This window comes from Carassius carassius, chromosome 9, assembly GCF_963082965.1.
Source record: "Carassius carassius chromosome 9, fCarCar2.1, whole genome shotgun sequence".
Classification (NCBI taxonomy): Eukaryota; Metazoa; Chordata; class Actinopteri; order Cypriniformes; family Cyprinidae; genus Carassius; species Carassius carassius.
Window position 1 is genome coordinate 17,078,193 of NC_081763.1, and position 25,731 is coordinate 17,103,923.

The following is a 25,731-nucleotide window of genomic DNA, read 5'->3' on the forward strand; positions in this document are numbered from 1 at the left end:
AATGAACTGAGTTTGTGTGCAGGTGGAGTTCCCAGCAGTAATCAGGAGTACCCAGGGGTTTCTGGAGCTTCGAGCCGCTCTACCATTCCCATCCGTCTCCCTGCTGAATTCTTCCACCCAGTTGCTGCAGCCCTCCCCGCACCCCCGAGAGGCCGACCGGGACACAAACCAAGAGTGCTCCGGCTAACTTCCCCAGCCTCATGGGCATCTCTACGCTCTCCTGGAGCAAACACCAGACTGCTCACCACACGGGTTTGATTTACATGCTATTACAACTTATGAATTGTATGTCATTATCAATGAATTGCTAAAAACTCAACCTCTCTGCCCTCAGTATCCATCTCACAGTGACTCCTCCCTGGCTACGTGCAGCTCAGAGAGCAGCCTACCAACCACCATGGAAGAAGGGCTCAGTTTCACCACCCAGCCACTACTGGACACACTCCTTGACAATCGCTCCAGCATCTCCACAGAGACCCTGAGACCCAGCCCTCCAGCCGCCCAGAACCTCCAAACTATGAGGGGGCACCAGCGCAGCAAGAACAGTTGTGAAAGAGACATTAATGCAGGGAGAACTCTGCAAGACTTCGATGAGGATGTAGGGATAGTACGGTGCGGTTCTAACCAGACTTGCGACAGCCAGCAGCTCTCAGAGACACCAAGCAGCCTGTCGCTCACATCGCTGTTTCTGCCGAGCTCTCTAGCACCCCTGTCTGTGAAAAAGTGCAACAGCACAGGTAGCTTAGACCAGGGGACTCTCACAACCCAAGAAAATGTGTTCATAAAAGAGCCACAGGGTAAAATCACCAGCCCCTGGAAAGAAGGAAGAAGAGAGAGTCAGTCGGAGGCAGCACAAGGAAGAGATGGGGATTATACAAGCCAAATAACAATTGTGGGCTCCAGAAGAAATAGATGAAACTTTACCTAGTGTTAGTTATATCTAAGGCCCAATACGCAATCTCTGTTTTGTTTTTTCTTTTCTTTTTTTCAGGGAGCAGTTTAACATGTGGCATTCCATCTTAAAGTCTTTCTCTCTATATCACTGTTTTCATTTGTGACCTGTTACCATTTTGTATTTGCTTGTGGTAAACTTACATCAGGACTGTAGAGAAGCTGGAGAGAGCAAGACTAGACAGAAGGGGACTGTTCAGACAGCTGCCTGAACAACCAGGTCAGGAGACGACATACATACAGTACAGGCAAAGCTTTCCATATGCTGGCATGCTGGGAGTTTTCTCAAATGTTAGTTAAAAGGAAAAAAAGAAAGAAAGAAAAACCCAAAAGTATATATAGAGAAAAATGAAAAGATAAAGAGATGCAGAAAAAAATTAAGTAAAAGAGATTTCTTCTCTAAAAGAGGGCATGTTGTGTTACAATACAAGGACATGTTTAGGATTTTAACTCTTTCAATATACAGTACACATGCTTTTTTACAGTTTTTTTCATTCGCTTGTCATTTTGTTTGTATTTGTGTGTTTCTATATCACTGAGGACAGAGAACAGTGTTCCTCATTCAACCTGAAGCAAAGCATTCATTTAGAGAGTAACCAAACTTAATGAGAAGTCAGACATCCATCTGTCCATCCATCCATCTTATCTAATTTTATTTATTTATTAATTCTGAGTTATTTATTTATTTATTTATTTATTTATTCAGGTTTATTTAAATTATTGTTTTTATATATTTAATTAAAGGGCAAATGTAGAAATATGTAATCTCCTACCTTTTGCATTAGGAGATGAAGAAAATATGGACACAAGGACAAATAGTCCTCTGCATGATGGAGTCTCTTTACAACATAACAACTACTGAAGATGTCAATGCTGGAAGAAAGCAGTGAGGTTTTTACTCAGATATTTTTGTATTGATATGCTCTGGATCGAGGAATAGATGACGCACACTGTTGTGGTCACTTTTCTCTTCCCCACAACCCAAAAACATTTCTCTATGTGACTTTACTCCCTGCAAGTGGCTTCCATTTTTATAATTTTAGTTAGGTGGGGGATTTTTTGTATTCTGGGGTAAAAAGAAACAAACACACACACACACACACACACAAAAGGAAGAGAAAAGGCTCTTTTACCATCCTACGGATTTTAGACTGTGGATTACGTGGATATAGAATACAGCCCGAGACAAAGGATGATAAACAGGCCATTGGATTTAAATGTTTTTTCAAGAACCCTGGAGCCTCTGCTTTATTTTGGTCCTCGGATGGCATGTCAGATGTGGAAATCACAAGACGGTGATATTTAGCTTTCATTTTGACATAACTAGGTTGATTGGATTTGCAACTGAATCAATAATTTATACATTAATTTTCTTAAGCATGGTTCCTGGACTGCAGTAGGACACACCTGATTTATTAATCCTCCTCTTTGAAAAAAAAATGCACTCGTTTGCTCTTTATTTCAATTAGCTTAGACTTACTTACTGTATTCATGTGCAAATGGAGCAACTCTAGGTATGGCACTGCAAATATCTCCACATATCTTAGTGTAGTTTGCTATAGTGTTTAGCACCCTTGATGTTTTTGTTTTTTTCTTTTAGAATATTCAGGTGAATATCACATGTAGACTTGACCTGTTGATTAACTCATTGTCCTTTGTTTGGTGGTGACTGTCCATCCGTGACATCGGGGTCTCTATACATTACATCAGTTGCGTTGTGGTTTAGTCTGGACCTAAGTGCGTGATTGTCATTTTATTCTTGCCTATTTCATTCATGGAGCCACCGTTTTGAATTGAGAAACACTGAAGTATTAAAGTTTATTCAGCAAAACACAATAACAAAGGGCTTACTTGGTTTCCAAGGTGTTCTTGGATCTCACAAGACAATTTTTGCTAATAGTGTGCAAGACTTCAAAGGTTAGTCTGACACTACAGCAATAAAGAGTAGCTTTGTGTGCCCCAAATATACATGATTTCGTAATGTCTTTTTATTTTTATTTTTTTTATTCAAGTAGATTATTTGCCCTTGTTTACTAAGTAACAATACCTTCACCACTTGAGGGCTGATCAGATGGGCTAATAGATGGGCTGCCAATGGTTCAGATGAACAAATGAAGTCATTTTGAACTCAGGGCCTTGGTAAAAACCACCACTGAACGCTCTTGTTTCCTCAGGGAGACAGATGGCAGGAAAAAGGAGGGCTGTATGTTAAATGTTAATGTTCATTTGATTTGACTTTACATTTAATGCTCTGATAAGCTTGTGTCAGTGCATTATAGCAGAATATGAGTGGATGCCAATCAAAGTAACATGTAAACTGAAAGCGAATTCCAGTTAAAAGCAATTGTTGTATAGTTTGAAAGTATTTGTAGCTTAAAGAAAATTCTGACAATGCATTTAAGGACAGATGCATATATATTTTGTGTTAAATGGTCTAGAGCAGGGTGCCCAAACCTAGAGGGCCGGTCCCTTACAGAGCTTAGCTGCAACTTGCCTTAAAACACCTGCCAGGAAGTTTCTAGTATGCCTAGTAAGACTTTGATTAGCTGCTTCAGGTGTGTTTAATTAAGGTTGGAGCTAAACTCTGCAGGACACCTCTGGTCTAGAGTGATGGGTAAGATTTCATACAAAACTCGATGTGTCTAGTCACTGGGTTGAACATATGTACATATCCTTTTATAAAATCAAATTGGATGTGTGCTATGACCAATGACAATGATACATGCATTTTAGAATGGTTAAGGCTTAGGTTTCATTATTGTCCACCCTCACCCTGAGGTTTTCCTGAAACTGTATTAATGTAAACTTAATTTCCTTTCGGTTTATTGATGAGATTATATTTCCCATGAGACAGCTGTGGTCACGTGAGATTGAACTGTCCTCAGTACTAGCTTAGATCCCTTATTGCACTGTATCTGATTGGCTGTGCAGCGTTCAATTAATGCTGATATATCACCTATAGGACTACATTTTAATGACTCAGATTGTCCGTGTTTGTGGTGTTCTAGACCAGAGTATGTGAGCGGTGTGGAGTGGAAGTGGAATTGTTTTGTTTTGTGTGAGCAGGGAGTGAGAAATGCAAAAAAAAAAAAAAAAAAAAAACAACCTTAAGTGGAGCTTAAAAGCCTGGCTTGATTACAGTGTGCTCTTCACGGTCACTTCATTCTACTCACATCCTCTCTTCTGTTGTATGTTTGTTTGCAACACACAATGCTTGGTGACTGGGCTTTTTTAGAAGTATTTATATATATATATATATTAAAAGTCAAGTCCTTGATTTTTAAAGGGATAGTTCACCCAAAAATGACTAAAGTCCTCAAAACCTTTGTGTTTTTGTTTGATTTTCTGATACTTTTTTGCTTCAAAATAAAGTTGTCATGTTGTGATTTACCTCATACCTCATAGGTAAACATTTTTGTTTTCTTCTTTTTTTTTTGGTCAACTATGCCATTAATTTCTTGCGCTGATATTCAGTGCAGCATGCTTATGCTTATATGATATTGCTTCATTTGGATCTTCGTAAAATTAATTGGTTTGGCCTTCTAAAAGAAGCAATAAACTCCTTATGTAGCATAATCCTTGAGAAAATGAAGGTTCTGAGAGGAGACATTCTGACAGTAGACATGCTTCTAGTGCTTTGGCATGCTTGTGTGGTCGGTCAAGAAAGCTCTGAAACAGCAACTCATGGGAGAAATGTTTCTCAACACCTAAACCATCTCTTCCCTCCAGCTATCTGTCCTTTAAATGTCAGCTGCTCTGCTGTTTCGAGTCCTTTCTGCACGCTTGCAGGGCTGTGGTGTCACCAGCCTTGGGAATCTTGGGATGCAGGCTGTCACACCACTGCACAAATCAAGTCAAAATATTTTATTTTAATATGTGAAGTCCACATATTTCATTTTATCATGTGAAATGAAGGGATGATTTTTGGCTGAGCACTAAATTGCTCTTTGAAAGGGTAGCGTTTCTGTAGTTGAAGTTAGTGCCTGGGAAGTTCTGGAGGTCGTATGCTTTATATTTGACTCATATGCGCTCTTATCTAATCATTACAGCTTTGGAGAGTGTCGGTTGGATGTATGGAGAACCTCTGACATCAGTGTTTTATCTAGAGCTTGAGTAATTACTCTCCCCGTCTGAGTGGAATAAAGCAAGCGCTAATCGCTACAGAAATCATACGGGAAAATAAAGGTGGACCTCCCACTTAATGACAAAAATGATCTTCAGTAATGACCAGGGCACCTCTAAAAGGACAATGAGATGGATACCCTTGTAGTGCATTGCATAGCCTTAAATGTGTCATTATCTGTACCTTTCCATAAAAAAAAAATGGTTAAAGTTACTTCTAGGTGTTGTTAATTCAAACTAAACTGCAGCTTGTTGTGAAATCACAAGTGTAGCTCTGAGTAGGTATGTTTGATTCTCTGTCTTTTCCCCCTCTCTCATTTGGTTTGTTTGCCAATCACTAAATCAAGACACTGGCTCTCCATCATCACAGAGCAGAGCACTTCACACACCTGAAATATGATGGCCTATACACACAAACAACAGTTCCATCAAGGTGACACATAGTAAATCCCTCCTGGCATACTGCTCGGATTTGGTTACTTAAGCTCCACTGCATTTTGTGCCGATAAGAAAAAAATGAGGAGCAAAAGATATAAAAGACAAAAACACCATAAACATCCTGTGTCAACAGGAACAAAGGGTGAGAGTTATCTGATGTCCCTGTCAATCTGCTCTATTAGAAGCAATGCTGATACCTGCACTCTACAGCAGTGCCTATATATATATATATATATATATATATATATATATATATATATATATTAGGAGGTGGTACATTCTCATTCTAGAGATCATCTGATTGGCCAAAATCAGAGAGTGCAGGATTAGTCATTAATATTTCCAAGAGAGAAAGACCGAATTTTAGATGTGTACTGTATATCTGCAAAAAGTAAACTTTGTCAATGCTTAGGAGCGCACCATACAGATGACCACAGAGCTAATAGAAAAGGACTAAAAGCCGCAAAATTATGTTTTGATTTAATGGAGTCTTTATTAGACTGTTCTGAAAGCATAAAGAAATTAACTTAGAGAAGATAGTCTACTGGTCTTATTCTGTTATGTGTCTGCAGATATGGTATGGGTCAGTTTATATTAGTTACTGATGAATCTGGAGCTTTTTGCTTTGTTTTATTCCCATCAGGCAGAGGAAGTGTTGAAACTACATAACAATGAAGCTGTGTTTCCCTGTAGAGGTTATATTATTATGCAGGATTTTGCATACAACATGAATGTTCTTTCAAGTCGTGAATCATTCATGTAATAAAAAAAATAGTTGGAATGTCCATTAATATTCATGTTTCTGAGTACTTTGCTAATGTGAGTTTAGCTTCATTCACTGGTTGATTTCGACTATTATGTATAAGTTTATGCATGTTTAATAGACAGCTGATGGCAATGATAATTTTGCGATTATGAATCCCATTTTGATCCTGATTTAAAAACGCAAACTGCTAGAAAAATAAGAGTAAAAAGTTTTGGAATTGTAAAATGAATTTCATATCCTGAATTGAGACAGCAGGTGTTTGGGTTGAAATCCTTGCCCCAGAACCCTACTTGGAAACAAGAGAGATCGTTTTGGGGGGCTTGAAACTGATGATGATTCTTATTTGCAATGACGGTGTCATAATTTCTTGTTTGGGTGAGGCAGGCCTGCTACTGTCTGGGCTTGTCTGCGAGCACTACGACAGGCTTATGAAGTGTCAAATCTTTGTTATTAAGTTTGCCCAGGCTCACCTTGCCTATGATTGAATTATGGCCCAATAGTAGGCATCTAAATTAGGGGACTACTAAAATATGCAGTTTATTGTTTCAATGTTCATTTCAGCAATTGAAATGAAAAAAATCTTTCAAATGCCTAATGCAGTGAAGATTTAACTAGGTAACACTGCTGTTTTTGTTTTTGTTCTTATGCTGCCATGTAAATCTTTGCTAAAAAAATATTTTGAATGGGCTTCAAAGATCAGAAAAACATTTGAAAGGAATAGTTGCTTGATACTACAAAGTGTTTTTCCAGACTGAACAGAGCAATGTAAACAATATATTTCAGAGTATTCATTTATAAATTAAAAGGTTTTCATTAGTTCACAGATGTCTGCTGAGTGTTTTGCACAAACATGTTATTCCTGTTTATTTATGCTGCATTGACTTTAATTAAGCAAGTAGTGTCTGTATCCTCCAGGTACATTTGGATCATTTTCATGCAATTGATTATTTAATGCCTACAATGTAATTTGTACATTTCAAAGACGTCACTATTCAAGCATTTTGCTATTTATATTTACAAACATGATCTTGTTTTTATCAAGCAAAACATGTTGAATTCTGACTGTAAGCTCAGGGCTTTATTTCAAGAACCTGCAGATGGAGCATGTTGCTCTGATTAAAAAAAAAACAACTACAGTCCAAGTCGTTCATGCTAAATGACTGCATCAAGTGCTCTGTGGAAATCCAAATATGCTTTAACATTATAGGGAACAATATATTATATATACAGGACTCAGTGAATTTGCTGAGGCATGAATTCTTAACTTATGCTTTCTGCTAGGAACAAGGTAAAACCTTTCCACTTCAATGTTACAAGATCTTTTTTTCATGCCAAGGTCTTAGAAGACGCTTGGCCATTGGCTACCTTGAGGAAGCTACCTTGAAAAATCATCGCTTGCCAAGCTGCAAGCTAATCATTATTTTAAGTAGTTTAAACTAAAGTAGTCAAGTTACTATTTTGGAGGGGGAAAAAACTACTCTGTAAGACACACACACACACATTTCCATATTGTTGCTGGCACAAATGAGGAGTTTTTAATTAATATCTCAGTTAGGGTGGCATTATCAGTCTTGAACAGGTAAATAAAATACAACAAAAGCACACAGATTTACATAAGCGAATCAAAAACAATAGTATAGAGCAAATCAGCTTTATTTATTTGTTTTACATCTGAATGAATTGATTCATTCGAATTAATCAGACTCTCCATATGAACATATATGTAACATATAGAAAGGAAAGGATGTAATTACATTTCTTTATTCCCCAACTCATACATTAAAAACCGTGATGTGGCGTTTGGTAGTTTATAAGTAGTTAGTTTGCTGGAGAGCAAAAACTAATTTGAAACAGCTGTTGTTTCGGGCCACTATTAAAATAAAAAAATGCATTTAAATGAGTTGCGTCGCTGCTTTTAGTGTTGCTCCTCCCCAACACTGGTGGTTATACAGTCCCAAAATGGAAGTGTTCACTGCTAATTGTGTCCTAATGGCATGACGCAAACGCATCAGTATTGCCACGCGAGGCTGCATTCATGATTAGATTTGATTTTCAGTTCATCGCGACGGACTGAAAGGCCATTCTTTTGTCTAGTTGAATGTTATGTCAGTTTAATATGAAGCATGGTATGTGCAAAGCAGGTAAAGCCACTGTTGTCCCTCTCCGTCTTCATTCCACTTCATTTAAGTTGCTATTTGTTTGCGTTAATGCAGTATATTAACTATATAAAAACCTCATCCGTTTTTCTATTAGAATGTGAAGTGCTTATATTGGAAAGAGATTACTCAAAGACTGTTTTGCCCGGGTTGACATTAATACAGCGGCAGCAGTGTTGCAGACAGGTGCTGAGAGACAAAAAATCACCAGCAATTTATTCCTGATGTGGCATGTTCTCTATAGCAATTATGATGCCGGCCTATTTTGTGAAGAATAAAGGAGTTGCAAAGATAGCATTTGCCGTTTTCCATCAACCCCGAGCACAACTACTGATCTGTCACAACAAAATGCTCTCTCACCCTTTGCTCTCCTTATCTTTTTTTTTCTCTTTCTCACAACCTTGTAAACGTTGAGCTGCATGTGCTTCGCCATGAATTTAGAAGATTCGGTGTGTGCATGGCAAGCAACTATAAGTTCACCCTAGGCAACGTTCCTTGGGACTGTATTACATATTTATCATTTCATTTAGGAGTCTTGTGCACTAAGAGCCATTAAAACGAAAATGCCCCTGATGCAGTCTGTGCTCGCTGCTCGTTCTCAAAGGCGATTATCAATGGCTGTGGCTTTTGTGTGTACACGAGAGATGCTCAAACTCTCCATTACAGCCTCCATCTCGGCACTATACGGCCCCAACAAGGGCTCTGCCACTCCCTTTCACTGTACCACTCTGCTTTCATAGAAAATAGCTGCTCGCCGAGAGAGAAATAAGAGGATGTGTTCTGCAAAGCTGAAAAGCTCCTGTTCTGATATAGCAATCAGCTACAAATTGCTGAATGCTATATAGGAGGAGATGTGGGACTTGTTTGGAGGCCCAAAGGGTGGGCGGATGGGTAGATTCTGGGCTCCTGTTCCACACTCACAGTCGAATGGTCCCAGCATTGCATGAATGAATGGATAGCTGCATTAGCATCTTCTCACATCAGTCCTCTGATGTCTCCCACACTTTGATGTTTGGAAGGATGGACAGAAAGAAGGGGGAAAGGAGAAAGAGATGGCAGAGGATGAGAGAGCAGGATGAAAGCCAATGCTGAAGGAAGAGAGAGGAAAATGGATCATCTGGGATTTTCACATTTGTCTTTGCATGGGTTTTATGTTGCATTGTTTTTGAAATTAATCATGGCATAGAAAGTGGAAGTGGGAAAAAGCTCTTTTGGGCATGTCTGTTGCATGTTTTGTTTTATATAATGATCCACCAAGATTATCTTAAAAAGATCAGATTATTACTAAATGTCTAGGTAAAAATGCATGTACTGTACACATGGCCAAAAGTATGTGACACCCCACTTTTTACTATTCTTTATCTGGTCCACAAACTAGTCTAAATGATGTGTTCACTCACTGATTCAGTGGCAGCGGTTCTTTGACAACCTACATTTTCAGTCTGTTTCTCACCCAAATCAGTCATACTGCATTGCACATGAGCTAAATGGACCACTTTGATGGTGCTTTTTATGGTACTTTTGCTTCAAAGCATAAAGCTCTAGTCCCCATTTAGTTTAATTGCATGAAGAAAAACATGACCAGTACATTCAGAATTTCCCTTTTTGTGCTCTACGGAATAAGGTCAGTCATTAGTAAATGATTTTTCATTTTGGGATGAATTAATTCTTAAATGTGTGTGGTGTTGAAATGACTTAGTATTTAAGGCCATTTCGTTTATTTGAGGAGCAGCAGCAGAGAGAGATGAATGGTCTCATTATCAGTTGTTTGAACAGTAGCACAGCATTCTGTCATGATTCCACATTTGTTATCATACAACTTTATCCCAGCAGTCCGATGCAGTGATTGACTCATATGACATCCTCTGGGGAATATAAGAAAGAGGGGCCATCATACTCTATCTGGACTTGGTAGCACATAAAGACCATTAGATTCTTCACAGTGTGTTTACACAGCTGCCGATGGAGTGGCAAGTCTAACAGATTTCAGATGGTGTGAGCTGGATGAGAGTGAGAAACAGGACTATGGTAGATTGGTTTGAGCATCACAGAAACCGATGCCTCAGATGAAAAGAGGTCTTCAGTGGAAAGGAGAGGGGCAATGGGGGAAATATTTTAAGCTTATTATGGTCATGTGATGTGTGCCATGTCTTATGGGTCTGTGGAATAGAAAATCTAGAAGGTGTCTTGTGTTTGTAAAGCATAGTGTTTGGATTGAGAGCACAGAATATAATGGAAGACGTAAATTTGTGCAAAATAATTTGAGGACAAGGGTGTTATGATATTTAAGGGAGCTTAAACTTCACAAATGATCAAGCTTTCATGAGTGGGAGGCACTTCCTATGAACAAGCCCAATCAGCAGAGCTGGCACTCGAAATCACTTGGGGCGGGGCATTTCTCACCACGACTTCTCTGGCTTTCTGCTGCAGTTTGACTGATTTTATCATGTTGAGAGGCTGTTTATATGAAAGACTATGAATATATATAAATATATATTAATATATGTATACATAACACTTTATTTTTGCTTTCTTTGTACTATATTGTCAAAATGGATTGATTGCTTTATTTTGTTGATTCTGTTCATATAAAAACCAAACAAAAAGTTGTGCAATAATGAACAATGAAGAAAAAATATACCTTGTAATTTAGTGTATATATTCAGCCTGGTGGCAATAAAGAGGTGTGACTTCCAAAAAGATTTGACTGAGAATGGAGACTGGGGTGTCGTCTCTCACCTTTGTACATTCGCCGCCGGTCCTGCTTAAGATTTCATTGTAAAATGTATTGTATTAAATAAAATTTAAGATATTGAGACTTTATGAAAAACATTGGGTCATGTATTATTATTATTATTATTTGAAAAAAAAAATATTTTTATGCATTTGATGTTGCTCTGTTTGTAATGATGTTTTTAGGTCTCTTGTTGACATGCAATAGTTAATTTCCTTTATCTAATAGAATCTGAAGGCCTTATTAATGCACAATGAGACTTTTTTCTTTCTTTGTGAGTAGGGGGTGTTTATGATGAGATGGCATCACTTTTAATAAATTTTCTGTTCGTTTGTGTACATGCCAGATCAACTCCTACAATATTTGCCCAAAGCTAAATTGTTGAACACCCCTTTTACCCATCATGCTATTGAGTTTTAGTCTCAGGAGTAAAATAATATCTCAGACACGCTCGACTTCCCAATGTCTTTTAATAATAAAATTTTAGGAATGTCACTGTAAATCTGATGTCAAATTTCAAGGGTCAAAGCAACAGAGAGTATTCTGCTTTCTAAATAAGACTTTTATCTTTAAATGTTAACAAAGATGATATTGCTTGTGCTTCAAGCCTAATTTTGGTCTTAATGGCTTTGAAATACAAAATAATTGGGCATTAATTATATTAATATGAGAAAATATGCGGAAATATGAGCATGTGTTTACTGTAAATAAATATTTTGTCAGAAATCAATGTGCTGGTTTCAGCCAAAAATATGTAAATATTTAACAAAAGTATTTTTTAAGACTCTGTTAGGGTAACTGATTCGCTTTTTATATGTGCATATGGTATTTTTATAGGTTTGTAGAAACATGCATATGACATTGTGAACTTTTGCATTTCACACTGATGTAAAGAGGCAGAAACACGCGTACATTCTTAACACTCCAATGCACCACAGGACTTTTCCAGGCAAACAGTAAGTAAAAGTCAATTGCTTTGCACCTTTACATCAGTCAGCATCAGTACACTCACAATGAAATGTCACAGCAATAAGCAGCGGCACTACTAGCAACACCAAAAACAAAGTTCAACTCCCAAGTTTATACCCTGAATGCATTTCAAGTCACTTTGGATAAAAGCATCTGCTAAATGTATGAATTAATAAATCTGTTTTATCCACTGGAGCTAAAATTATGTAAACAAGGCTTCAAATGCCATCTCTACCATGTAATTGTGTAATATGCACATTTTAGCATCCAGAATCAGGCAGATGAGCAAATAAATACAAACGGTAACTTGCATATTCTACCCACATCATGTTTCATATCTCTGCCTCATTTTAACAGCTAATGATTGTCCCCTGAGGGCAAATGCTTCAAAGATTTCATGGAGGTTTATGTAAATGTACACCATACAACCACAAGGATGAGGAACGTCAGGATGACAACAAGGATATTTTACAAGCCATGTGAGATTTCATAACTGAATGTCTCTATATATTTAGAGTATGTGTGGTGGTGGACAACATGTCAAAGCTGTGCAAGAGAGGATTGCCAATAAACAGAGTATAGAAGTTCTGCTCATCCAAAAGAAGAGTATTTTTGGAAGACTAATTAAGGAACTGATAATACTATAGTTGCCTGAAGCACACCCTTGCCTCATTCTCCAATATGAGCTCCTTTGCAATTGATACTGCAAATTACTTTCAGCTGCATTGGTGTGAAACAAGACTTTAAAAAGCCATCAGGCATTATAGTTTGAGGAGAGGTGCTGCAGGCTTGTGTAGCTGGCATTTTCCTGGTCCTTTACCATTTCTTACCATTGTTGTTTTCCATCTGAAATGCCTCTTACATGTTTGTCAGAGCTGTAGCTCCCTTGTAAGTCTCTCACCAGGAAGAAATAAGTTATTTATAGTTTATTTTATCTTCAGTTTTTTTTTCCTTTTGTTGTGGACGCCAGAAAAAGCTTTCATTCAGAGGTTCTCATATGGCTCTGCTTCAGGTGGCGACCAAATAGTTGACTCATACCATACAGCATGTCAACAAATATATATATATATATATATATATATATGTGTGTGTGTGTGTGTGTATTAGAAAAACTTAACATTTTAATACAAATATTGCTATATATTTATATTATAGTTTAAATATTTTACTGTTTTGAACATTTTAATGTTAAATTAATTTCAATGTACTATTATTTACCCATTATATAAAATTATTAACATGACATGTTTAATAGGAGAATTCACGCTTATGTAAATGTATAAACAACCACGGATATATGATTAATCTACCAAACATTTAAAATTTGCACTAGGCCAAATATTGTATTAGCTGTATTTCCTTGTCACAATTTGCACAAATTGAATAGATTTTTGTTTGGATGCACAATATAGTTAATCTTATTTAATTTCCTGTCCTTGTTATACATGGGTGCATGGTTAGCTGCATTTTATTAATTGCTTTAGTAATGCCGAGAACCACTGCTTTAGTTGATTCAAATATTATTTGCTTAAAGTGATGAGAAGGGTTCATTATTTGCAGTCTCATCCTGGAATGGGAATGAACGTAATAACTTCTGGGCAAAACCTCTTTCTTCGCACTGGCAAATGTACACCTTCAAGTGCACTATGTCTGTGATATCAGTATTGTCTGGGCTACAGGTGTGTGATTCCTGTGCAATGTCACAGTGTTAAATCCATAATCCCTGATCAGTGTGAGTCAGCACAGCAGTGCTCCATTTAGTCCCAAACAGGAACATCTGATCCCTCTTTCTGCTGGAACAGCGCATGGACCTGCAGCCAGATCATCTGTCAGTGTGCATCAGATTCTTTCCAGCTGGAACCTCATTTGTTTTAATTTAAATTTGAGATCTGCACATGTATGCTTGACTGTGCACCATTAGTTTTCTGACTTGTGTTTTCTCCCCAAGCCATTGTCATCTGCTTGACTCCTGCTTCTCATGATTCTCGGCCCCCTTAGGTAATGTGTGTTGATTGGAGGATCTCCATTAAATTGAAGTCTGATTGGTGTTGTGTAGCGAGACGAGTGTCATTAAAGCTGCTTGCTTAGAGACAAGCAGACACACAAGTGCACACATTCTCTATCCTACATATTTAGATGTCCAACTATGTTTCTTCCTTCCGTTTTACTCCACAGGCCATAATCCATATGTATCCGTTTATCTCTCTCTAGTTTACTCCTCACCAGCACAACGTTCAACCATAGCCAAGAAACCAGGAAAGACATAAAATATCACAGACTGGATAGCGTACTTGAAAATGTAGAGTAGAGGTAATGTTGAGAGTAGGGTAAGAGCAAACGCAACCTTGGAATCCTCTGTCGCGAAGGTGCGGGGCTGCAGAGCAAAAAGCATTGGAACATTTGTTAAGGAAAGTCTTGCAAAAGTTTGGCTCACCGGAGTAACTCCCTGGCGCCGGAAGTCGCGGCTCAGGCCGGAAGTGGTCCTGGGAGGTCTACCGGGGGACGGGCGGCACAGGCGGTGCGGTGGGCGCAGTGGGAGAGTTGATGAATCTGCTGGGTGAGCTCGGACACCTGTGTCACCAGTGCTTGGATCGCGCGTCCGGTGTTTACGATGCTCTGCTGCTGATCCATGCGGTTGACGCTGTGATGAATGAATTCAGACAGTGAAGTGTTGCTCGCTGCTTCCATGCTTGGTGAGAGTGTTCTGTAACGACTGGGTTAAGGAGTGGCAGGAAGTAAGTGCGAGATTAATGATATTTAATGAAGACAATGATACAAGACAATACTGAGACACAAATAGGGAGGAATGCACAGTCCAAGATGGTGGTGTTGAGTGACGAATCCGGAAGGCAGAGGTGAGTTGGCAGCAGGAGAGGGTGACACAGGAACTGCGGGGAAGCGAGCCGAAGGTAAGTGGTGTTGCTTGATGGTGGGTTGCGTAGAGTGGACGGGGTTCCGGGGAGACACGGACATCCAACGCAGAAACACACAAGAAAGCAAAGCATAGGTCACAAACATGAAACAACGCTCTCACGAACACAAGACGCTAGACAAGCCAATATATAGGGATAAGTAATGAGTGACAGCTGTTGCTGATGACAATTAACGGAGGCGCCCACAAACTAATCAGTGCTGACGCGTAACACACAGATTTCACCCACAAAGTGCAAAACCCAGAGATCACGGTTTACCAACCCTGACACAGCATGTCCTCCATATACTGCTTCAACTCTTTTCATCTGTTCTTAAATTACCTTCACTCTCAATCCTGAACAAAACTCCTATCTAGCTGGTAAGGTTGAACCAGTCTCTATACTGTGCAATGAATTTTGTTGTAGAATGTTTTGTGTTGAAGTGGTTTGGAAGGTCAAGTTAAGTTTGCACAGTTTTTATAGTATTTTTAATTTTATGCAGGGCCGGCGCTACCTATAGAGCATCACAGTCCTGCCCACAGCCCGAGAGAGCTTTGGAGCCGGAAGTAAATTTCCCATTCATTTCTCCCATTGACGTTTGGAAAAATCCGTATCTAAAGAGTTTTAGAGCATGTGTTAGGATAACCAGCTACGGCTGAACTCATAAGCATATAACATATCATTTCGAGTGAAAAAATTAAGAGAAAATCCAAAAAAAGTCAAAGGTACAAGACTGTGTACATATTTTCATTTCGAGCAAAGGAACTACTCATCCCATAAACCACCGCGCCTCAAGGAGGAGAACGAGCCTTTTGAGCGACTTCCAAATCTGATGACGGCCGCACAAACTTTTTCCTCCAGTGAATTTTATTTTATATAGTGAATGTGCAGTAATAGCAGTTCTTTCAGTATTAATCGTGTAAATAAATAGTGTTTTATATAGGTATTGTGTATTGATTTTTATATTTATCATCGTGTATTTTATATATTGTGTGCGTGTGTGAAAGCGGTTAACGATAACGTCAGCAACATGGTGCAGTGCTTTGTACCTGACTGCATTCACCAATCAGTCATCAACACATGTCGTTGCCATTACACAAATGTTCAGTAAATGCACAAAAAGGTATGCCTAGGCTAAATATTGTTTTGACAGTGGCATTATAAAATGCTTGATATGACTCATACCATATGAAGGCTACAGTAGCCTAGCTAAAGTGGACGATAATGCTAACTAACATTATCAATCTCCCTGCAAAACTCACCAAAACTTTGTAGGTCTTGTCCCTCATGCTGATCCTCGGACACGCTACACTCAACTAACGTTACATGACCCTATCTGAAGTGGTTTTCACCCCTTTGAACACTTTTGTTTTCTTCCTTGAAAAAAAAAGGCATCATGGCAGCCAAGGAGATCATGATTGCACTGATAAGTCTACCGTGCAAAAACGCAACACAGGTTTTCATTTTATTTTATGTTTTTATTAATGATCTTCAGTCTTCAAGGACCTTCGCGGGGTTTAACCAGACGGTTACACGAGCTCCACCAATCAGATGCATCACTGTGGGATTCTGGGATTGTTCAGGATTGTGGGTAATGAAGTACTTATCCAAGACATCGCGAATAAAAGGCATTTATTTCAAAACAAGGTTAGTGCCCCTTGAACCTTTGGCGTTTATATGAGCATATACTATCGCTTAGTACAGCCATAGCTGGTTTTAAGTCTACCATGTATGGTTACGTTTTTATGGCTTATACCCCAACTGTCAATGCAGAAATTGTATTGAATTTTTACTTTCGGCACCGGCCTGCTCTATTTTGGAGTGATTATAATGTATTGTAAAAATATAAATAAACTGAGCCCGACGATCAGTGTCGTTTTGGGATAGATCATTTGACGGTTATTCTGAGTTCAAAAGAGCACGATCACCGTTGATGGACTATTTGCTTCTGACACTTTGAATCTGAGCGTACAATGCAGATTTTTGTTCAAAAATGGATACATTACGAACCGTCCGAAAGAATCTGTTCTCGGAAATGAATCGTAATTCCAGTCACTGTTTCACTGAGGCGAATTCATGACGAACTGTTGATCTGAATCTTACAAAGGAGTCGGTTCTCCTCGATGGAATCGATTACAACCTGTGGAATCAAATCTTGATTCCTTACGCCTCTGAATCAAGGAATTTCCAGCCCTATTCAGGCGCTGACTGTCAAAATACTAAGTTAAAGTTTGTCAGTCAAAGAGCAAGCACACTATACTAGAGAATTTTTTATTATGTTTCAAAACATCTACCTCAACTGTCTGTATGTCTTCTTAAACACAGATGTTTAGCCTACATTTACTGCTCGATCATAATACACCTACTTCATTTGTTTCGTTTTCTAATCATAAATACTGTTGCCATATTTATTGAAAATAATTTTAAGCATATGAACAAGCACACCCGATTACAGTTGAAGAAACGAAGTAGACTTTTTATTTATTAGTTTATTTCTATCACTTCCACTAGCAGCTGATTTGTGTATATTCATATTAAATGTATTTCTCTACAAAACATAATATGACATATTTAGTCTATCAAAAACAAAACTGTTCATTACCCCAAATAAGGGGTTAGTGTGTTACTATAAAGAAATTACTGAACATATTACTGAAAAAATTTAAAATAATCCTGAATAATAAAAGAAAAACTGTCATTAAATGAACATTAAGCAATGAAAAAAAAACATCTGGTCCAGATTACTTTCCAGATTTTTTTTTTTTTTTTTTTTGGTGTGTTTAACTTAAAGTTATTAATATGCATATTTAAGTAAAAATATAAAAATACTTATAACAGGTTTTGTATAAATAAAACTGTTAGGAATCATATTTGTTTCAAGTGCTTTTTATTTAATGATGTTTTATTAACAAAGTTCGGGAGGAGCATGTTCAGATAATTAAACCTTATTAAATGCGAGTGGAGCACATTCAGTTAATCAACCCAATCAACGAGATGAGAGGTATATACTGCAGACTTACCTCTGCTCACTGCCAGTTTATCAGTATCCCTCCACCACTTCATCTCCTCACTTTGATTTTAATAATCTCTTATTGGATGTAAACAACACAATCCAAAATACAATGCAGTCTAGTTCTAGATTATTTCTATCACGAACAGGATTTAATACTTGGTTCGGGCCAAAATTCAGAGCCCCGGAGCCCTCCCCCGGACAGCTCACCAAATACGCATAATCTTAACTCTATTTAATTTGATGTGTAAGTGTGAACTCGTGAATTCTAAAAGGTGGAGGGGAGGAGGTTGTGGCAGGGGGGCTTCCAACATATATTTTGCATATAGGCCTCCAAATGTCTAAAACCGGCCCTGAATTTATGCACAATAAAATCAAAATAATGTCTGTTTTTCCATTTGGAGAAACAACCACCACACTCTTCTGCATCGATTTTAGTGTGCCTTCTCTTCAGTGATTTATTAAAGAACATGCTCAAAGCTCATTAACTGACACAGTTATTCAGAACATGATTTTAAAAATGCATTTGATTTAATATTATTTTCCTAATAATAAATTTATAACGCTAGTAGTGTTATAAAGGTAATCAGTTTGCATTTAAATTGTAATGCAATACACTACTGTGTTATTGCATAAAGCAATTATAAAACAGTAGCGTGTATTCATTTAATTTGTAACACATTTTCCCAAATCTGAAAAAGACATAACATAAAATACTTGTATATGATGACACATCGGGGTCCTAAAATCTGGGACCAGAATAAAAATGCTTCTGTTGTGCATTTATTTTATTACAAACCATATGGTCTGAATATATTTGAGTAAATGTTGGATTTAATAATTAACAAAAATTTCAAAATGTATTAATAGTTGGTATGTCCCCCTTTCACAATTTCAAATTAGTGCTTCATTTTCCCAACAAAAATTGTACAATTGTATTGCTCAAGCAGTGTAAAATAAGTAAATAAAAGTAAATGAATAACAGTACAAATAAAAGCAAATGAAATGTGCAGGATCTTAAATATGTCCTATTTATTTCCAGGTTTTCAATCAGGCTTTTAAACCCTGCATCAGTGTATGGTGTATGTGGTAACCAGAAGATTGCTGGTTTGACCCTCATAAGGAGGAAGACATGAGCCATCACTATCTTGCCCTTGAGCATGACACTTAACCCTAGACTTTTTACAAGAGACCATCTCTCCAATAAATTTATGTTGTTCTATAGTGATATTATGTGAAAACCAGGTGATTCTATTCCATATAGAGAACTCAGTGAGTTTAAAAGAGAATGGAGGAGAACCTGATGGAAGCAGCAGGGTCCATTAGTCTTCCTGGCATCTCAATTATCACATCTTCTCAAAGGTCACAATGATGACTTCTGTCCCTCAAGACAGTTAATGCGCTGACCCTAGGTCAGATCTTAGAGACTTGTGATGGACTGCACACCCACACCTCACTTTCTTTCATTCATTACCTTCCTCCCCCTTCTGTTTTATTTCCTCCAACCCTTTTGTTTCCCTCTTCTGAAGGTTCATGTTAGTCTTGAGTTTTATTGAGAGGCTGCTCACATATTGATTTGAATGTGCATATTTTAGATTCAGAAACATCTTTCATACAGTACATAAGACAAATGAACTTATGTCCTGATTAGATTGACTTTCCTGTGTTTTGTTTTGGGTTCCCAAAGAAAACAATTGAAACATAATAATACACCAGTCTGAGAATATCAGCATACAGTATGTAAATTTATTGCATTTATTCATGTTTTATATCTGAGGTGTCTGAGAACCCATGTATTTATGAATCATTTTTCATGAGATTATAACAGAAAAAAAGTCATAATTCTTTAAACCTATACTTCAGATTTTCAACCAGCTTTTTACTGTTACAATGTAATATATGTACTGTAAATGAACAATGTATACTCTTTCACCACCTTACCTGAAACCAGATATCCCTGTTTATTTGTCCAAAGCTTTTGTGAAAACTATTTGTACTTCCACATTTTAAATCCCCGCTGATGGACAGTCAGATTGAGTTCAGTGCATTATGGGTGTTAAAGTTTCCCTACCTTTTAGCTAAAGGAAACCTTTCTGAGATTTCTCTAGATATGTAGCATTGATTTAAAAAAGGCCTTTCTACAGCATAAGCATCCCAGTTTTATTACATCTTACTTTTAATAGCACATCTTGCTAGACACCCCTAGTTTTTATTTCCAAGGTCTTTCAAACCCCACATATAATAGACATGTTCTACAGTAATCTACAAGTTACATGCCACATTACTTATTCTTAACAACATTACATAGTGTTTTAACATGTTAAATTATTTTACTCTGTGCATGCCCCCAAACAATGTAAGATAAAGTTGCCTGATATAAATTTTGATTTTCTCTGTGAGCTAGTTTAAGGTTTATTATTAACTTTTTGAGGTGAGGGAACATCTTAGACCAGCTATAGTCAGCATTGCCTTTGCGTAGGAATTGTCTATGAATATCTTTATTGCATGTTACATCTATGCTCTTTACATTGTGGCACTGGCTCTATGACAGCAAGAGGTGATGAATTTAGAGTCTACTGTACCTGTGCAGACTGACCTTTAACCCACTCATGGATGGTGCCATTGATTGAGTTTGTGAAGCAGTCGTATACCAAGCAGTTAGAAGGACAGTGACACTTTCACACTGCAAACCATAACTGATCTTATTTCCCAGATTATTTCCCAATTAACACCTCCTACAAAAGTGTCAAATTATTTAGCAGAGTAAATTTGCTTTGTCAGTGGCTGAATGTGGCATTTAAAAAAAATCAGCTCTTATTTATTTTTCTTTCCTTTTTTTTCTTCTTTTGCTCTCGCAGTTGCTGTGTCTGTCAGTATTATAATTAATGGCTGAGTTTGAGATGTTGATTCAGACAGACTCTGAATATTAGACTCTCACCCCCTCACCTCCCTAATCCACTACCCCGATGAGCATCTTACATTATTACATTTTCACAGGCTTCTCTGTGAAAATTTCTATTTCTCTCTCACAAGTACACATACACATCCATGCTCATTACTTCCACGTGTCTGACAGTAACCTATTGTGTGTGACCTTGCAGGCCCGAGATAGCAGCCTGAAGTGCAATCAGCACACATACCCACCTCCTCACGACAGAGGGCTGTGACCTCACCTCACACTCCACCATCTTTCTGTTATACCTCTTTCACTGTTATTTCATCCCTCCCCTCCTCCACTGTGCTTTTTGTCCAAAACAATCTTCCACTCCATGTGCCATACCGATGCTGCTCTGCTTCTCTCTCGTAGCTTTAGTTTAGTGTGCTGATTTGGCACAAGAACAATTGCACATTTGTATTACCATTATAAGTGTAAAATAAGTAAAATTTAACTTACAAAATTAATTTTGTGTGTGTGTGTGTGTATATATATATATATATACAGTACAGACCAAAAGTTTGGACACACCTTCTCATTCAAAGAGTTTTCTTTATTTTCATGACTATGAAAATTGTAGATTCACACTGAAGGCATCAAAACTATGAATTAACACATGTGGAATTATATATGGAATTATATACATAACAAAAAAGTGTGAAACAACTGAAAATATGTCATATTCTAGGTTCTTCAAAGTAGCCACCTTTTGCTTTGATTACTGCTTTGCACACTCTTGGCATTCTCTTGATGAGCTTCAAGAGGTAGTCACCTGAAATGGTCTTCCAACAGTCTTGAAGGAGTTCCCCGAGAGATGCTTAGCACTTCTTGGCCCTTTTGCATTCACCCTGCAGTCCAGCTCACCCCTAAACCATCTCGATTGGGTTCAGGTCCGGTGACTGTGGAGGCCAGGTCATCTGGCGCAGCACCCCATCACTCTCCTTCTTGGTCAAATAGCCCTCGATGCCTTCAGTGTGACTCTACAATTTTCATAGTCATGAAAATAAAGAAAACTCTTTGAATGAGAAGGTGTGTCCAAACTCTTGGTCTGTACTGTATATATATATATATATATATATATTAGGGCTGGTAATTTAACACATTAATTTAATTAATTACAGTGAAAAATAACGGTCAAATTATTAAAGCATTTGCCCCACCCCAGACCCAAGTCTTCTGACATTTCATACAGCTTATTGATGACAAATATGAGGCAGGGCAACAACTAACTGTGTGATGGAGTCTAGAGAACATAGTTCGAATGTCCCTAAAATTCAAGATGGGGCAAAAATGGCCATTTGAGTTTTTGTCTCATATTTATTTACATCAGAGTAGTTAGCAATATCACAAGCAATAATTGCAATATCACATGTTTTGAACGAATTGGGTGAACCATTTTGCGCATTGAACCATTGGCCATAGGAGCGTTGGATTTGAAGTGGCGCTGTACAGATCGATCGGTGTGTGACATCAAAGTACAAAGTAATCGCGGTACTTTGATGTGACACACTAATCAGTCTGATGGTGATGATCTGCTTCAAGTCAAACAAGCCTAATGATTCATTGAACTATTCATAAAGAACAATTTATTTCACTCCTGAATGAATCAGCCATTTGAATTAATCAAATGAGTGAATAAATGAATCGATGATTTAAACATCAAGACATTTACCACCACCTACTAGCAGTTTAGTTTATTATTTTGAGAATCTTTACCTTAAAGGGGGCATAATACACACAGTTTCACCCAAAATCAATTTAATCTTGAGTACCTATAAAGGAGTACTGTATCCTTCATATCTCCATAAAGTCTTTAATTATTTTACATATATAAAAGTCATGCCATCTCCAAGGCACTTCACTCTGCCCTCACCCACCTGGACAGTCAAACTACACATGAGAATGCTGTTCATTTAATCTGGTTATCCCCTCCAAGCTGATCTCCAAGCTCAGCCAGCCTGGAATCAGCACATCCATTTGCAAATTGATTCTAGATTTTCTGACTAACAGACCTCAGTCTGTTAAGTTAGATAACCTCTCCTCCTCCACCATCACCCTGAACACTGGTGTTCCACAAGGCTGCGTACTGAGCCCTCTTCTCTCCTTATTCACCCATGACTGTGTTCCTGTTTATGGCTCCAACACTGTTGCGGCAAACCGCCGTTACCCCGCCTTCCCTCATTAGTACCAGGTGAAACAAATCTGTAATCCTTTGAGCATGCCTGGGCTGGATAAGGCAGCGCACTGTTGAAATTATTGGTATGCACCGGGAATTGATGCTATGGCAAAGAGCAATGCTCACTCAAAGAAAAATTCGTATTAGAGCTTGATATCAAACACTGTGCGGGAGCGGGTACTCACCAAATAACTCTGAAGTGACAGCCAGCCTGTTTTTTATGTGTGCTATAATAGATACCAGAGTGAATGAATGCAGCATTCAGTGGTGCTCTGTAGATCGTGCTATTGGTTTGAGTAGCATATCTTCAATTCGTATAGTGAGTTAATATGTCTTGGTATATGTTCATATTTTGTTTAACAATTAGGGTTTGATAATTATTTATCTAAATTTGATTTTGCCTGGTTTAATTTGGTTATTCATGATTTGGATAGTTTAAATACTTTAAATACTATAAAATATTGCTTAAATTATCTGATGTGTATATTAAAGACTTAAATAATCTGACTATGATTACATATAAATTGTTTGAATATTAAATGCCAATTAATTGGTAAATATGGTTAAAAGCACAGGTTATTTTATAGTTTTTGTAGTTAGAATCTAGTAAATTAAACTATACAAATGTGTTAAAGTTATTAAAATTTATTTATTCTATAATATAGATAATTTAGATATTTAACAACTTCTATGTGCAATATAGTAGGCCTGGTAAAATATTCATGTTTTAAATGGTTTGATAACTTAAGCTACTGGTTTTTCACCTACTGTCACACACCTGGACTTATTTTGTGTGTTTTTTCCCCTGTGACCCAGTTTCTGTCTTCCGTGTGTGGTTTTGATTAGTTCCCAGGTGTGTCTAGTCATTTCCCCATGTGTTCCATGTCCCTGTTAATTTAGTCATGCCATCCACCTGTGTTTCCCCAATTATCCCTTCTATAAAAGCCTTGTCCTTTCAGTTCTATTTTGTCGGGTCTACTCGTCAACTCGTTACTCGTCTACTTGTCCACTTGTCCACTTGTTACTTGCCACTTGCCACCTGTTATTTGTTACTTACCTTGCCTATGTATAATTTAATAAATCCTTGTTTCGTTTATCCCTCGGCTCCGTGTTCCTTCCAGCAGCGTAAGCCGTGACAGAAGACCCGACCTAAAAAGTTAAAAACTGTGTGTTTTCCCTCCGTTTTGTTTTCCGTTTTTTCAGTCTTTTTCTTTCCGCAGTGTGTCATGGATCCCCTCTATCGCCCCGAATACCTCCTCCTCCTGCTGGAGCAGGAGGGACTGTCTCTCGAGGACCATACCAGACGGTTTCTCTGGATAGCTAATGCCACCAGCTACCCGGACCACGCGCTCTGCACCTTTTATCACGCCAGCCTGAACTCCAGGTGCAGAGCGTTGTCGCCCGAAGATGGTCCTCGGGAGGATTTCGCCGCATTTATAGAGTGGAATCTGGTGAGAAATGGGTCACCTCTCACGGTCGGCCCAATGGAGGATCTCGCCAGGTCCACTCTGGACCCAGAGCCCAGCCTACAATATCCCCACGGTACGAGGCATAAGCCCGAGCCCACCGATGACGGAGAGCCAGAGAGCAACCCGTCAGACCAGGTGCGAGAGCCGGCGACACTGCCCACCACGAGGGAGCATAATGTGGAGCGCCAAATGGGTCAAAATGAGGGGGTTTCCTATTCACCTATGTCAGTTTCTCAGTTAAGCCCAGGACGGGCTCCTGATCTTCCGTTAAGCCCAGGACGGGCTCCTGATCCTCTGTTAAGCCCAGGAAGGGCTCCTGATCTTCCGTTAAGCCCAGGACGGGCTCCTGATCCTCCTGTAAGCCCAGGACGGGCTCCTGATCCTCCTGTAAGCCCAGGACGGGCTCCTGATCCTCCTTTAAGCCCAGGACGGGCTCCTGATCCTCCTGTAAGCCCAGGACGGGCTCCTGATCTTCCGTTAAGCCCAGGAAGGGCTCCTGATCTTCCGTTAAGCCCAGGAAGGGCTCCTGATCTTCCGTTAAGCCCAGGAAGGGCTCCTGATCCTCCTGTAAGCCCAGGACAGGCTCCTGATCCTCCTTTAAGCCCAGGACGGGCTCCTGATCCTCCTTTAAGCCCAGGACGGGCTCCTGATTCCCCGTTAAGCCCAGGACGGGCTCCTGATTCCCCGTTAAGCCCAGGACGGGCTCCTGATCCTCTGTTAAGCCCAGGACGGGCTCCTGATCTTCCGTTAAGCCCAGGACGGGCTCCTGATCTTCCGTTAAGCCCAGGACGGGCTCCTGATCCTCTGTTAAGCCCAGGACGGGCTCCTGATTCCCCGTTAAGCCCAGGACGGGCTCCTGAACCCCCGTTAAGCCCAGGACGGGCTCCTGAACCCCCGTTAAGCCCAGGACGGGCTCCTGAACCCCCGTTAAGCCCAGGACGGGCTCCTGAACCCCCGTTAAGCCCAGGACGGGCTCCTGATCCTCCGTTAAGCCCAGGACGGGCTCCTGATCCTCCGTTAAGCCCAGGAAGGGTTCCAGCCCCAGAGCTTACTCCTATGCCTGCTCCTCCAAAATTCCCACCCTCCCACCCAC

General features: G+C 38.9%; 1 protein-coding gene across 2 annotated transcripts in view; it reads left to right on the top strand.

Annotated features, from left to right (window-relative positions):
- LOC132149096 (voltage-dependent T-type calcium channel subunit alpha-1I-like) overlaps positions 1-4,323 on the top strand; it is a 119,381-nt gene extending 115,058 nt beyond the window's left edge. For both annotated transcript variants that reach the window (XM_059558039.1, XM_059558038.1), the window contains exons 34-35: positions 23-252; positions 335-4,323. In XM_059558039.1, coding sequence (XP_059414022.1) covers positions 23-252; positions 335-916 — 812 coding nt within the window. In that variant the 3' untranslated portion in view covers positions 917-4,323. The remainder of the gene's footprint in view (positions 1-22; positions 253-334) is intronic.
- Positions 4,324-25,731: the final 21,408 nt, after the last annotated feature.